Source organism: Tenrec ecaudatus, chromosome 15 (genome assembly GCF_050624435.1).
Source record: "Tenrec ecaudatus isolate mTenEca1 chromosome 15, mTenEca1.hap1, whole genome shotgun sequence".
Classification (NCBI taxonomy): Eukaryota; Metazoa; Chordata; class Mammalia; order Afrosoricida; family Tenrecidae; genus Tenrec; species Tenrec ecaudatus.
This window is the reverse complement of record NC_134544.1, coordinates 26560284-26573179: the sequence shown is the minus strand read 5'-3', so window position 1 is coordinate 26573179 and position 12896 is coordinate 26560284. Positions and strand designations below refer to the sequence as shown.

The window sequence follows — 12896 nt, the reverse complement described above, 5'->3', positions numbered from 1 at the left end:
GCCGGACCAGAAGGACCACACTCTCAAAGCACACTGCCATCGAGTCAATGCCGACTCACAGTGACCCTAGAGGACAGGGTAGAACTGCCCCTGTGAGTTTTCGAGACAGTAACTCTTGACGGGAGTAGAAATCCCCATCTTTCTCCCGAGGAGCGGCTGGTGGTTTCAAGCTGCAGACCATTAGCTGCCCAATGGGTAACCATCAGTCAGTCTTTTAAGTTTTCCGTGTGCTGGTGACAAGCAAGACCCACGTGTCTTTGCTCTGATTTTCCTGCAGTGTACCATTACCAGATGAAAGTCCACATCTTCAGCTACGTGCACAAAGAGAAAATCGAGCCCACCTTTTTTGTCACCCTGTACGGCACCAATGCAGATTCCCAGATGCTGTCTTTGGAGATGTGAGTCGCCCTTTCCTTTGCTGGGTGCAGGACGGAGAGGGTGCAGGTGTGGGGATCAGAGAGGGTGGGAGAGCTGCCAGCAAGCACAGGAGAGGGTGGTACCGGCACCTAGGGAGGAGCTGGGTGGGCCCTGCAAGAGCTCACCTAACCCCTGACTCATCATTTCTGGGTGGGAGGCTCCGAGGTGACTCAGCGGTCAGGGAAGCAGCTGGGATCAAGTGGGAACTGGGAACTTCATCAATGCCCTCGATGGACGTTTTCTGATGCTAAGGCGGTGGGGAGGGTCCAAAGGAGTTGCTGGTTACTTGTTGAATGCCCATAAGCCAATTCACGTTGGGCTCCGGGGAGCTGTCTTCTCTGTACCTGCTTTTCCTGACTCTCAGTCTCTGGGTCCCATGGGCACATGTGGGGCGAGGCAGGCCATGCCCAGTGCTTTAGTGTGAGGGGCAGCAGGGAGCAGGGCTGCTGAGGGTGAGCTTTGAGCACCCTGGTCTAGTGGGCTCTGACTTCTGGGTGGGCTCTGGTGGCTGTTCTCTTGGTCCTGCCCCCCCCCCCCTGCAGTAGCCCGAGTGGGAGGTGTGCAGGGATGGTGGGGAGAAGGAGCCGGGGAGCTGTGGGCGCTTTCCTCTCCGTCAGTGTGGCACTCTCGAGCTTCTACCCTGGGCCTGATGGCGGCAGGCCGAGGCGTGGGGGACCTCATGGCCTCACCGATGTGGTTTGGTCATTTCAGTGTGTGAGAGAGCTCCTCTCTTCCCTTTCAGCATGGAGGAGATTGGCCTGAATGCCACCAACACCTTCCTGGTCTACACCGAGGAGGACTTGGGGGACCTCTTGAAGATCAAACTCACCTGGGAGGGCACCTCCCAGTCCTGGTACAACCTGTGGAAGGCGCTGCGCACATACCTGTTTCAACCTCGCAACCCCTCTCGGGAGCTGACGATCAGACGCATCCGGGTCAAGTCCGGGGAAACTCAGCGGAAGTAAGTGCCCTGCTCCCACCTCCTGGCCCAGGTCCTGTCCTTGTCAGCATTCACCCCAAACGCACCGGCCAGCCTTGAACACTGGGGCAGGGTGACCATGAACTGCTGAGTGGCTCCTGCACGGATCACAGAGCCTCGGCCCAGAGGGGCAGGGAAGTCCTAGCCCATTGGCATTGAGCTTATTCCAACTGACCGTGACCTCGTGAGGTCGAGGCTTTCCAGGGCTGCCATCTTTATAGGGCACTTTGGTGGCTTAGTGGTTATGCTTTGGGTTGCTCATTGCAAGGTCAGCAGTTTGAAACCACCGGCCTCTCCAATGTGGGGGGATGAGGCCTTTGACTTCGGTAAAGAGTTACAGTCTCAGACATCCACAGGGGCAGTTCGACCCTGTCCCCTGGGACAGGTCTCTGAGTCAGCATGGACTGGATGGCAGGGAGGGAGGGAGGGATCTTTGCAGAAGCATGCTGCTGAGTCTTTGGGGAAGGTTTGAACCACCGACCTTTGGTTAGCAGTGGGGTGCTGAACCACTGCGCAGTCAGACTGACTTCCGACCCTTGTTCTCTTTGCTGAGCTGGGGGGCTGGCTTGCAGAGAGGTGCCCCTTTCCTGGACAGGAGTGCCACCTCATGGATCTGTTCCCCCTCAGGGGGCCGTGTGATCCAAAGACCTTGTTTGCTTGTCCTGGGCGCCCCAGCTTGTACTGGCTATTTGGGTCTGTGGGAGACTGTGGTTTCCCCAAGGGCGTTATTATATCCTTCATGGGTTTGGAGGCAAGGACGTGGGGCTGGGGGCCTGCTTTCAAATCACAGAGACTCCTCTGTCCCATGCCAGCTGGCAGCTTCTCTCTGCCTGGCATGACAGAGCAGACCTTCATATATCAGTCCTTGGGCCTGGGCGGGACCGTGAAGGCTGCTTTCTCAGGAGGCACCAGGGAAGGCAAAGAGCCAGGCCCACTGGGAGACATTGGCCAAGAGAGGAGGCTCTCTCCCCCCCGCCGAGGGCTTCCAGAGGTCACCGCTAGCCTTGGGAAGTGGGCACGCAGCAGCCCCCAACCTCTTTGTACCTGGCTGGCCCTTTCTCCTTGACCATTCTTCCTGAACCTGGGGCACATCCATCATCAATGACAAGCCTGCCGGCAGAGGGAACACCCCCCTATCCCCCCAGAGTCCCTAGCTGAGTGGTGTGTCTGAAACGTGCATGTCAGATGGGGGAGCTGTGAGGACCACTGGGCATCTTTTCATGACTCTGGCTCTGTGGGTGGGTTGCCAGAAGGGCGGTGGTTTTTATACACTGTCCCAAGCATAATGAACACCTCACGGAGCAGTAACAAATGTAAGCACTCTGCAGTATTGGTTTTAAACAAGAGGCTTTGAAAAAGTGAGACGGGGTACCCACAGCCAAAGCCGCTTGCAACCCCATCCTTGCCATAGTCCTGGACCTCTGTCAAACCAGGTGCTACTGGCACCGTGACGCGAGTGTGACCCTTAGTTCTGCTGCTTGAGGAGTCCCTGCAAGGTACAGGGAAGCGCTTGGCTACCAGCTGAAAGGCAGGTGGTTCAAGTTCACCTAGAGGTGACTCAGAAGAGAGGTCTTGGCTAAAGATAGACCTTTCCCAAAGGGTGTCACCTTGAAAACTCTCTGGGGTGGTTCTACTCTGTGTGCCTGGGGTGGCCCGAGTCAAAACTCACTGGAGGACAATGAGTAAAACCACACTTTCTGTTCACATCTCTAAACACAGCCCAGACTGGCTTTGACGGCACCCTCGTGGTGTCGTGCGCTACACTTTGCGCTGATAGCTACAAGGTCAGCTGTTCACAACCACCAGCCACCCAGCAGGAGGCAGATGAGGATTTCTACTTCCTTGAGTTACAGCCTCACAGTTCTACCCTGTCCTACAGGGTCGCTAGGAGTAGGCAGCGACTCGATGGCAGTGGGTTTTTTTGGTCATGACTTTAGATGCTTCTGAACTTCGGATGAAAGGACATTTCATCTCCCGAGTTGTCTTTGTCTGTTTTCATGCAAGCTTGCTTTTCCAAATACAGAGAGATAGGGTTTATTCTGCCAACTCCAGCATGCACATCTTCGTTGCACAGGGAAATTACGGTTTTGTCTTCCTTCTGGGGAACAGTAAAGCTGAGTCTCCTTTTTGGGGGAGTTACAAAGTGTGCTCCGTGCTGAGATGAACCTTCTGGAATGTTTCCCTGGTCGGTATATATCTGGGGGCTTCTTTATGGGGATGTATGCCCAAGAACGGCATTTGCTGGGTTATCCCCGTGCCTAGTAAGGTCAGTCAGCAGTTTGAATCCTACAGCCGCTCCTCTGGCCACTGGTGTGTCAGCCTCCTGAGGTAGAGGCTTACAGCCTTGGGAACCCCATGCGGCAGCTCTGCTCTGTGCTACAGGTCACTTGTGTGTTGGAATCAACTTGGCAGCAGTGGGTAGTTTGGGTCACCTATGTTCTGACGGGACTACAGTGGGTGTCGAGTAGATCCTGGCTTTCTCCGCACCTGCTCTCGCTGGGGTCTCCGTGGTTGTGATGGCTCAGAAGGAGGCACGCCCCTGGGTGGGCTCAAACTGCCAACCTTTGTGGTCAGTAGCTGAGCATTTACCTGGGGTCTCATCCAGCCCCTCCTCCAACTTGACTAGCTGCTATTTGTTTCCTCTCGAAAGGAATCAGCCTTAGCAATGAGGCAAGCGAGCCCCCCTCTCCTCAGACGTTATTTTAAAAAGTAGCTTATTGAGCTATTATAATTCATATGCCGTACGCTTCTATAGTTCAGGAGTGTTAAAAATAGATGTGCTGTCATCCCGTATATTCAGTTCTAGAACCTTTTCTTCCTTCTTGTGTTCATTGTTAGCTCCCCATTGCCCTCCAACCTCCCCTTCCGTATACCCCATAGCCATTCATCCAGTTACTATCTCTATAGATTTACCTATCCCAGGTTTTATATACTGGAAAGCATACTTAAAAAAAAAGAGGCAGTCAAAAAAGACCAACAATATCAAAATAAACCAGAGGGAAAACCTCAATTGAGAAAAAAAAAAGCTGGAAATGTTAAAGACTAGAACAAGTTTAAAATTGGTCAAAAGGGAGCTCAAACAATCTGACTTTTCATTTTACCCTAGTCCCACCTGCCACCATCAGGTTTACAACACTCTCTGTCTGATAGTGAGGCTGTTCCCAGCCCTGGACTACAGCCTCAGATGTTCCATTCTTCTGCGTGTCAATTAGTCTCCTGCTATTGGTTAATTTGGATTTCTTGATTTTGAGTGAGGTTGCCACCTCTTTATATACTGCATTGGGCTTCGGGGGGAAAGAGTCTTAGAGCTGTTCTGAAGGTGACTTTTGTCAGGCAGTCAGAACCAAGGTCAGGCACTCACCTGTTTATCGGGCAGCTGCTCAGCCCACTGAGGTGAGGGACTTGGCCGTTATAATGCCATCCAGTGTTAGTCCCTTGATGATTCCTGGTGATCTCGGTGCTCAGTCTGCCAAATCTCTTAGTTTGACTTGCAGCTGAGCTCCAGTTAATCTTATCAGTCCGTGTTTAGGGAGCTCCAGAGTTGCTAACCACAAGGCTAACCAGAGGTTCAAATCCACCAGCCACTCCTCAGGAGCCAGATGAGGTTGTCTGCTCCTGTAAAGATTCAAAGTTTTGGAAACCCAAAGAGGCAGTTCTACTCTGGCCTGTGGGGTCACCATGGGTCGGAATCAATTCTACGGCAACGAGTCGGTTCCAAGTAGGAGTTCCTGAGTGGTACAAATAGTTAAAATTCAGTGGCTCAACCAAAAGTTGGAGGTTTAAGTCACCAAGAATCATCTCAAAAGAGAGACCTGGTGATCTACTGAAACTCTATGGATACATGAGGCAGCTGTCAGTCAGAAGCAACTGCAGGGCAAGGGTTTTATAGTACAGAGGTAACTTGTGTCATGTATGATATAGTGCAGATCTAGCTTGTGTTCCTGCATTGGACGGCAGGGCAGGTGGGGTGGGGTGTCTGGTTAATGAAGGTGTTAGCCATAGACAGGAATCAATAGCAATGGAAGGTGATGTGTGACATTTTAAATTAAAACAAAACATTCATTATGAACTCTATGCCATAAGTCTCTCTCTTTCTCGCTCGCTGCCATTGAAACATACAGACTCATAGCAACCCTATAGGACAGGGTAGAACTGCCCCTGTGAGTTTCTACAGACTAACTGTTGGTGGGAGTAGAAAGCCTCGTCTTTCTCCTGAGGAGTAGCTGGTGGCTTTGAACTTCACACTTTGTGGATCACAGCCCAAGACATAACCACGATGTTACAGGACCATAAGTAGTTACAATAATAACAAAAGTACTATTATTGTAAGGACACCTTTTTTTTTTTTTTTTACTAAATTGAGAGGTTTGAGGTGGGGCAGGTTCAGGAGGCTACTGAGGGACTCTAACTTTTAAAAACACAGGCAGACTTTTGGCTGGACAGAGGGACGAAGGTAGAAGAGGCATGAGTGAGGGCTGCCTGAGGCTGAACTCTGGGAGACTTGGCAGGGAGACCATTGGGTCCTGTGGGGGTGACGGGATCTCTGTAGTCCCTAAATCAGGACGGTCACCTAGCCCAATCAGGGAGGCGCTGTCGGGCTGATGCCCAGCCCCCTGGACTTCCAGCTGCATCGGTGGTTTCTGTTTCCTCCTAGACTGACCTTCTGTGCAGAAGACCCTGAGAACGCCATCATAGCCCCTGGGCAGGACCTCTGGTTTCACAAGTGCCGTGATGGCTGGAGGATGAAAAACGAAACCAGGTAACCAAGGAGGGCCTGTGCATCACTTGGCCATGTTGCTGATCACCCCACCCCACCCCCATCCCCCGCATGTGCTGGGCATGGTCTGGGCAGCAGGGGGATGACAACGGACCACCTACACCAATGCCTCGTCCCTTCCAGAGCTGCCCTCCTGCTGGAGGGAAAGAGACAAAGGAACCAGTGATGACACAGGCGGCCAGGGGTGGTACTGTGCCCTCCCCCTGCCTCCCCACCCCCTGCCACCCTGGAGGCATTGGAATGAGGCCTTTACAGGGACTAAGGACCCGTGGTTGGCCGCCATGCTCCCTGTCTTAGAGGAAAGTCTTCCCAGAGACCAGGGCTGGGGGAAGGCTCCCTGTGGGCACCGTGTTGGCATGGGTGGGAGGTCAAGGGGCAGCACAAGGTCTTCTCCCTTCCCGCACAGTTTAGGCATTCAGGAACCTTAGAGTGAGGGTTCGGTTCTGCCCCTTCAGAGCAGCAGGAAGCTCATACACGTGGCGCTCAGTCAGACAAAGGAGCTGTCTTGCTTCACTGAGCCATTGCCTCGTGCTGGAAGGCCATCCTTCCAGAGTCGAGGAGGGTCAGTCTCATGGTGAGAGGCATCTGGGTCTACCAAGAGGGGAACCCATTCTGTGCACCCCTCCAACCCAAATACCTGCTGAGGGGGAGGGAGACAGACCACCCTGCCTTCCAACCTGACCCCACCCTGGCCATCTGCTGGGCCGTCTGTGTATGCCTGCCCCCTGTTCCCTTTATCATCAAGCCTGGGGGCAGGTATTGTTATCCCTGTGTACAGATGAGGAAACCGAGGCTCGGTGAGGGTGTTGCCCAGCTGGTGCTGGCGAGGCCAGGACCTGAAGAGGTGGGTCTCGCTCAGAGCTGAGGTTCCTGCTGCTCAGAGAAGTCACGCCACCCGGCCTGGGTATCAATCACCGAGCAGCTGTGCCCAGGCTCTGGGGTCCCCTGTGCTTAAACGTCTGCCAAGCCTGGGGCCCAGCCGATCCACAGCTGTTGGCCATTCGACCACAAGCTCAGTAAATGACAGGCCTCGCGGGCTCCTGAGAACTGCCTATCTCATCAAGTGACTCAGACTGGCGTGGGCTCGCATGATTTCCAGCTGTGATGCTTTTTACTTCTTCCGGTGTGTATGCCAATGCATGCCTTTTAAAGTTTCTGGAGCCGCTGGTGGTGCAGTGATTAAGGGCTCTGCTATTCACCGGAAGGTCAGTGGTTCGAACCCACCAGCCCCTCGGTGGGGGACAGATTGGGCAGTCTGCTCCCATAAAGATGTACGACCTTGGGACTGCTGTCCTGTAGAGTCCGCTACAAGGCAGCATGGACGGGACAGCAGTGGGTTTGCATTTTCTATTGAGTAGGCTCGTCCTCATGCTGACCCCACCCATAGGCTTCCAAGCGCCCTCCTGCGGCTCTGCGGTGGCTCAGAAGTAGAGGCACCTCTGGGCGGGTTGAGACTGCCAACCTCTATGGTCAGTAGCCAAGCACAGACCCTCCTTCGACTTGACTAGAAAATCCAAACCGCAAACTCACTGCCCACGAGTCTATTTCAACTCTCAGGGACCCTGTGGGACAGAGTAGAACTGCCTATGGCTTCCCCAAACTAGAACGCTTTCTCCCAAGGAGAAGCTGGAGGTTTTGAATGTCCACCCTTGTGGTGACCAGCCGGTGGGTAACCCACTAGCCTTTGTTCAATCCCCTTCCAAAGACGCAGGGTCAATCCTCACGATGCGTTGAACGCATCCAGGAAGGATTACTAGGATCAGCTGATTAGGCATGCCACTCTTTTATACTGACCCAGCACTTCGAAAACCCCGAGAGCTATATAATTTACCTCATTTAAGGGGGAACCTCCCCATCCCATCCCATCTCTTCAAAGAGATAGTTAGGAGCCTGGGCAGCATCCCTTGACGCCTGTAGAGGTACTCACCTTCCTGATCACAGTGCTGTCCACCTGGCCTCTGACAAGGAAACAGAAGTTCCGCGAGGCTCCATGGCACGTTTGTGGAGCTTAGACTAGAGCGTCTAGGTTTCTCGACTCTCCTTCTTGCCTGCTTCCTGCGGTGCTAGAATCTCTTTCATAGCATCAGGCAGTGAGGTTACTGGTAGTTCTCTGTGTGCGCACGCGCGTGTGTGTATGTGTGTGTGTGTGTGCACGCATGCTCTCACAGGTACCTGTATGACTGTTGGGGGCCGGGGATTGTGGAAACATGTTCAGTACAGACCATGGTGGATGGAAGCTGAGACCCCAGAGAAGGGACTGCAGTACTCTGCTTCTCAAAGTGAGTCTCTGGCTCTTTGAGCGAGGGGGAGAGAGCAGTCTTCTAGAACTTTCCCTTGTGTCCTATAGGGAAGATCGTAGAATCATCTGACAGGGGTGGCGGGAAAGAAAGCTTAGTAACTGCCTCCCTGCCCTGCCATGGCCCAGGGAGTGGAGGAGCCTCACCCTCTCACCTGCTTCCTTTCAGCCCCACAGTGGAGCTCCACTGAAGGCGAAGGTCCTAGGACCCGCCACCTTCCACGCACATGGAGAAAAGTTACTGCTGAGGACCCACTGACAGAATGACCCCTCTCGGCCTTGGCCCAGAGCTCCGGGAAGGACTTGCTCTCTGGACCCAAGCCTTTGCCTCCTGTGGCAGCTGGGACTGCTCGCTGGAGGGGACTGCCACTGCTGTAGTGCCTGCTGCTGCCCTGCAATTGCTCTATATCCAACCCTCTGATGGTGCCTCCTGCAGCCGTGTCTCTGGCTCGTGTGGATGCTCAGGGCCTCTTGTGCACTTGGAGCTGGCGTCTCCATTCTAGATGAGCTTGCGCTTTGATTGGTTAGGAACGCTGGCTCCACTATGGCCCCGTGCACTGCTGGATCTGACTTTGGCCTTTAGAAGAGGTCTTCCTGACTGCGGACCTGCTGCCTTATCTAGCCAGAGAGGAGAGAGTGACTGCGGCCGGTGCAGATGCTCTGGTGGTTGGAACTCTGATGGCTTCATTGGCGGACACTGGTTACATCTTAGATATGTTGTCCTGCTTGCCAACTCTCTTAAGCACAAGCCATTGGCTTTCTTCATGTTTCCATTGTTCATGTTTAATTTGGATTGAGCCAGCCCTTACCAAACATGTAAAATTAAGTCCTATGTGGCAAGAGACACAGTACTAAACCTCATCAAACTTGGCCTCCTCTGAGTGGAGCCCTGGTGGTGTAGTGGTTACCCACTGGTCTGCTCACCATGAGGTCAGTAGTTTGAAACCACCGGTCTCTCCATGGGAGAAAAAGGAGGTTTTCTACTCTCATAAAGAGTTCCACTCTTGAAAACCCCAAGGGGGCAGCTCTACCTTGTCCTACAGGGTCACCATGAGTCAGAATGGACTAGATGGCAGTGAGTTTGGTTTGGGGTTTTTTGGAGCCTGCTGGGATTGAGATTTGTAGAAATGTCCAGTTCTGACAGCCCAAGAGCATGTGAGGAAAGACACAGAGGGCATCGGGGGTGGGTTACAGGATAAGAGAGCCAGGGCCCCTGAGATGGTAACGGGTTTCCAGCTACTGCATCAGAGTTGACATGCTGCCATTGCCCCTACAAGTGTAGCAACCTGAGCAGTTTACAGAAATAGTGGCCAATGACCGGCTATGGCTGCTTTAGAAAGAACGTTTTGGGGTTCAGGGACCTAGACGCTACGGCCTCTGTTTACCCAGAAACTAGTGCCTGTCATGCAGCGCTGGGTCCAAGATTCCAAACGTGCTTTTATTGCCTAAAAGATCTTGTTTTAACCCCGGTGCCTTTTTGGTGGTGAATTTCTCAGAAAGGCCTCTCATGTTTCGATTCAGATTTTGGATTAATACACATAGTATCTAAGGAACTATTTTACACTTTCAAGAAGGTTGGGGTGTGCATCTCCTAATTTGAATTTCACAGTCTGAGGTGACCAAGGCAGCTGTCATCGCTTCCTATTTCACAGAACTAAGATTTGGTGACTGTTAGTCACCTTGAGCTGGTGGCAGAGCCAGGCTGAGGACCTAGTATGCTACCAATGTGCCTGCGGTGGTTAGAGTTTTATGTCAGCTTGGCTGCACCATGAGCTTCAGTGGTTTGGCAGTTATGCAATGATGTGATTTGGCAGTTATGAATTGAGATCATCTTCAAAAATGTCATCGAATGTGATCAATCAATTGTAAGGGGAGTTTTTTTGAGGGTGTGGCCTTTACCATATGTATATGTGTACACACACACACACACACACACACGTCTGGCAAAGCTCACTAACTAGCTCTGGATCCTGCATCTGACTGACCTCTCATTTTAACGGCTTGTCAGTATTTGTAGCCTCAGAGCCAGCAGCCTGTCATCTGACCTGTTGATATTGGATTCCTTAGTTCTTGCGGCTACCAGAGTCAAGAGATCCCCCAACCTGATGCTTGGTTCATGGACTTGGAACTTGCCAACCACATGAGTCATTTACTTGATGACTCTCTCTCTCTCTCTCTCTCTCTCTCTCTCTCTCTCTCTCTCTCTCTCTCCACACTCAGCATATCTTAAATGGAAAGAATCGAAGAAACTAGTCAAGCCTCAAGTTTCAACATGGATGTATTCCATAGACAAGATAGGAGACTATGCAGGAAGCATCAGAAGAAGTAAGAATGCACTGAGTCACTAGAGTGCTACCAAAAAAGAATTAGCCTACTTTCAACCATTTCAAGAAGGAATATGTGATCAAGAACCTGTGGTATTACTGGAAGAAGTCCAAGGTGCATGGAGGGGATTAGAGGAAAACAGGGCTCCAGGGACTGCTGAGGTATCATTTGAAATGTTTCAACAAGCTGAAAAGGCACTGGAATCGCTCACTCAACGAAGAAATGTGGATGACAGCTAACTGACTAGAAGAGATCTCTATGTGTGCCCATTTCCAAGAAAGATGACTCAATAGAATTAGCAAATTATAGAGCAATCTCATAGGCAAGTAAAATGTTGCTGAAGAGCAACCAACGGTTGCACCAGTGTCTGGGCAGGGAGCTGCCAGAAATCCAAGCTGTGTGCCGACAACGACCGAGCTTGAGAGGCCATCACTGATGATGTCAGATGGGTCTTGGCTGAAAGCCAAGAGACTATCAGAAAGGGGTTTGCTTGCATTTTCTTGACTAGGCAAAGACAGTCGACTGTGCGGATCATAATAAGCTCTGCGTAGCCTTGGGAAGAATGGGAATTCCAGGTCTCTCCATCATGCTCGTGCAGAATGTGCACATGGACCAGGAAGCAATCGGCATGAACAGAGCACAGGCTGGTGCACGGTTTAAGATCAGGAAAGGTGGGTGAGGATTTTATTCCTTTCATCATACGTATTCAATCTGTATGCTGAGCAAATAATCGAAGAAGGACCACATAAAGGAGAGTGTGGCATCAGGATGGGAGGAAGGCTGATTAACAGCCCATAAAAGCGGATGGCATAAACTTGCCCGCTGAAAGTGAGGAGGGCTTGAAGCACTTGCTCTTGAAATGCCAAGACTGCAGCTTTCAGCCTGGATCACAACTCAGTGTACAGAAAACACCCCTCACAACTGGGCTCATAAACATGATGATCGACAGAGAAATGATTGCTGTTATTGTGGATCTCACCTTGCTTGGATCCACAGTCAGGGCTCGTGAGAGCAGTAAAGAAATCAAACAACAGGTTGTATCGGGTGGGTCTGCTACCCAAGCCCTCCTTAGAGTGTCGAAGAGTACGGGCATCACTTTGAGGATTGAGATGTAGGAGCCCGACACGCGCCGTTGCATTTTCAATTGCCATCTGTAATGCATTTGAAAGCCGGACCTTGAATAAGGGAGACCATAGTATGATCGGTGCATTTGAATGACAGTGTTGGTGCAGACTATGGAAAGTTCCACAGACTGCCAGAACAAACCAGAAGTATAGTCATAAGGGTCCCGAGAAGATAGGACGGCGAGACTCCATCTCACGTACCTTGGGCGTATTATCAAGATAGGCCATTCCCTGGAAAACTACATCAAATTTGGTAAAGCACAAAACTCTCCAACTCACTGCCATCGGGTTGATTCTTACTCATGGCGACCTCACAGGACAGGTGTGGAAAGCTTCACCTTTCTCTCCAGAGCAGCTGGTGGTTTCAAACTGCTGACCTTGCATTTGTGACTCAATGCATAACCTCTACACCACCAAAGACCAGGAGGAAGGCCCTCAAGGAGACAGACTGACACCGTGGCTGCGACAGTGGACTCCCATGTAACCCGTGGGAGGAGGCCACCGAACCCGGTGGCATTTTGTTCTGCTGTACACAGGGCAGTTCTGAGTTGGAACCACCTCGGCCCCACTCTACAACAACATTCGTATTCAAGGTTGGCTGGGTTTGCTTCTCTAGAGAATCTAGCCCCAACAGTGACAGTTTTTTTTTTTTTTCAGTCAATGATAACATACTAAGTATTTCTGGCAGTGTTGAACTAGGAGCAAGTCTGTGCTTCGAGAGCAGCTGTCTATGGGTGAGATTTGCTTGGGAGGAGGCGCGATAGCCGGGCGGGGGGTGGGGGTGGGGTGGGAGCGATTTTCCTTGTACTTTTTAATGATTGTTTTCATCTGTACCATGCCAAAGTTGTATCATTCATGCCAAACTTCTGAAGACATCACCAGTCGAGTTTTTCCCCCATCAAACTGAGTCCTTCTGTGACTGCTTTCTGGCCAAAGTGAAGATTGTGCACCCCGGCTACCTATGCGTCCAGTCATGGC

At 51.8% G+C, this 12896-nt stretch overlaps 1 protein-coding gene across 1 annotated transcript in view; it reads left to right on the top strand.

Moving 5' to 3' along the window:
* LIPG (lipase G, endothelial type) overlaps positions 1 to 12668 on the top strand; it is a 29038-nt gene extending 16370 nt beyond the window's left edge. Inside the window, exons 7-10 of the mRNA XM_075532926.1 lie at positions 278 to 398; positions 1160 to 1378; positions 6051 to 6155; positions 8639 to 12668. Of these exons, the coding sequence (XP_075389041.1) occupies positions 278 to 398; positions 1160 to 1378; positions 6051 to 6155; positions 8639 to 8660 (467 nt within the window). The 3' untranslated portion in view covers positions 8661 to 12668. The remainder of the gene's footprint in view (positions 1 to 277; positions 399 to 1159; positions 1379 to 6050; positions 6156 to 8638) is intronic.
* The last annotated feature ends 228 nt before the right edge of the window (positions 12669 to 12896 follow it).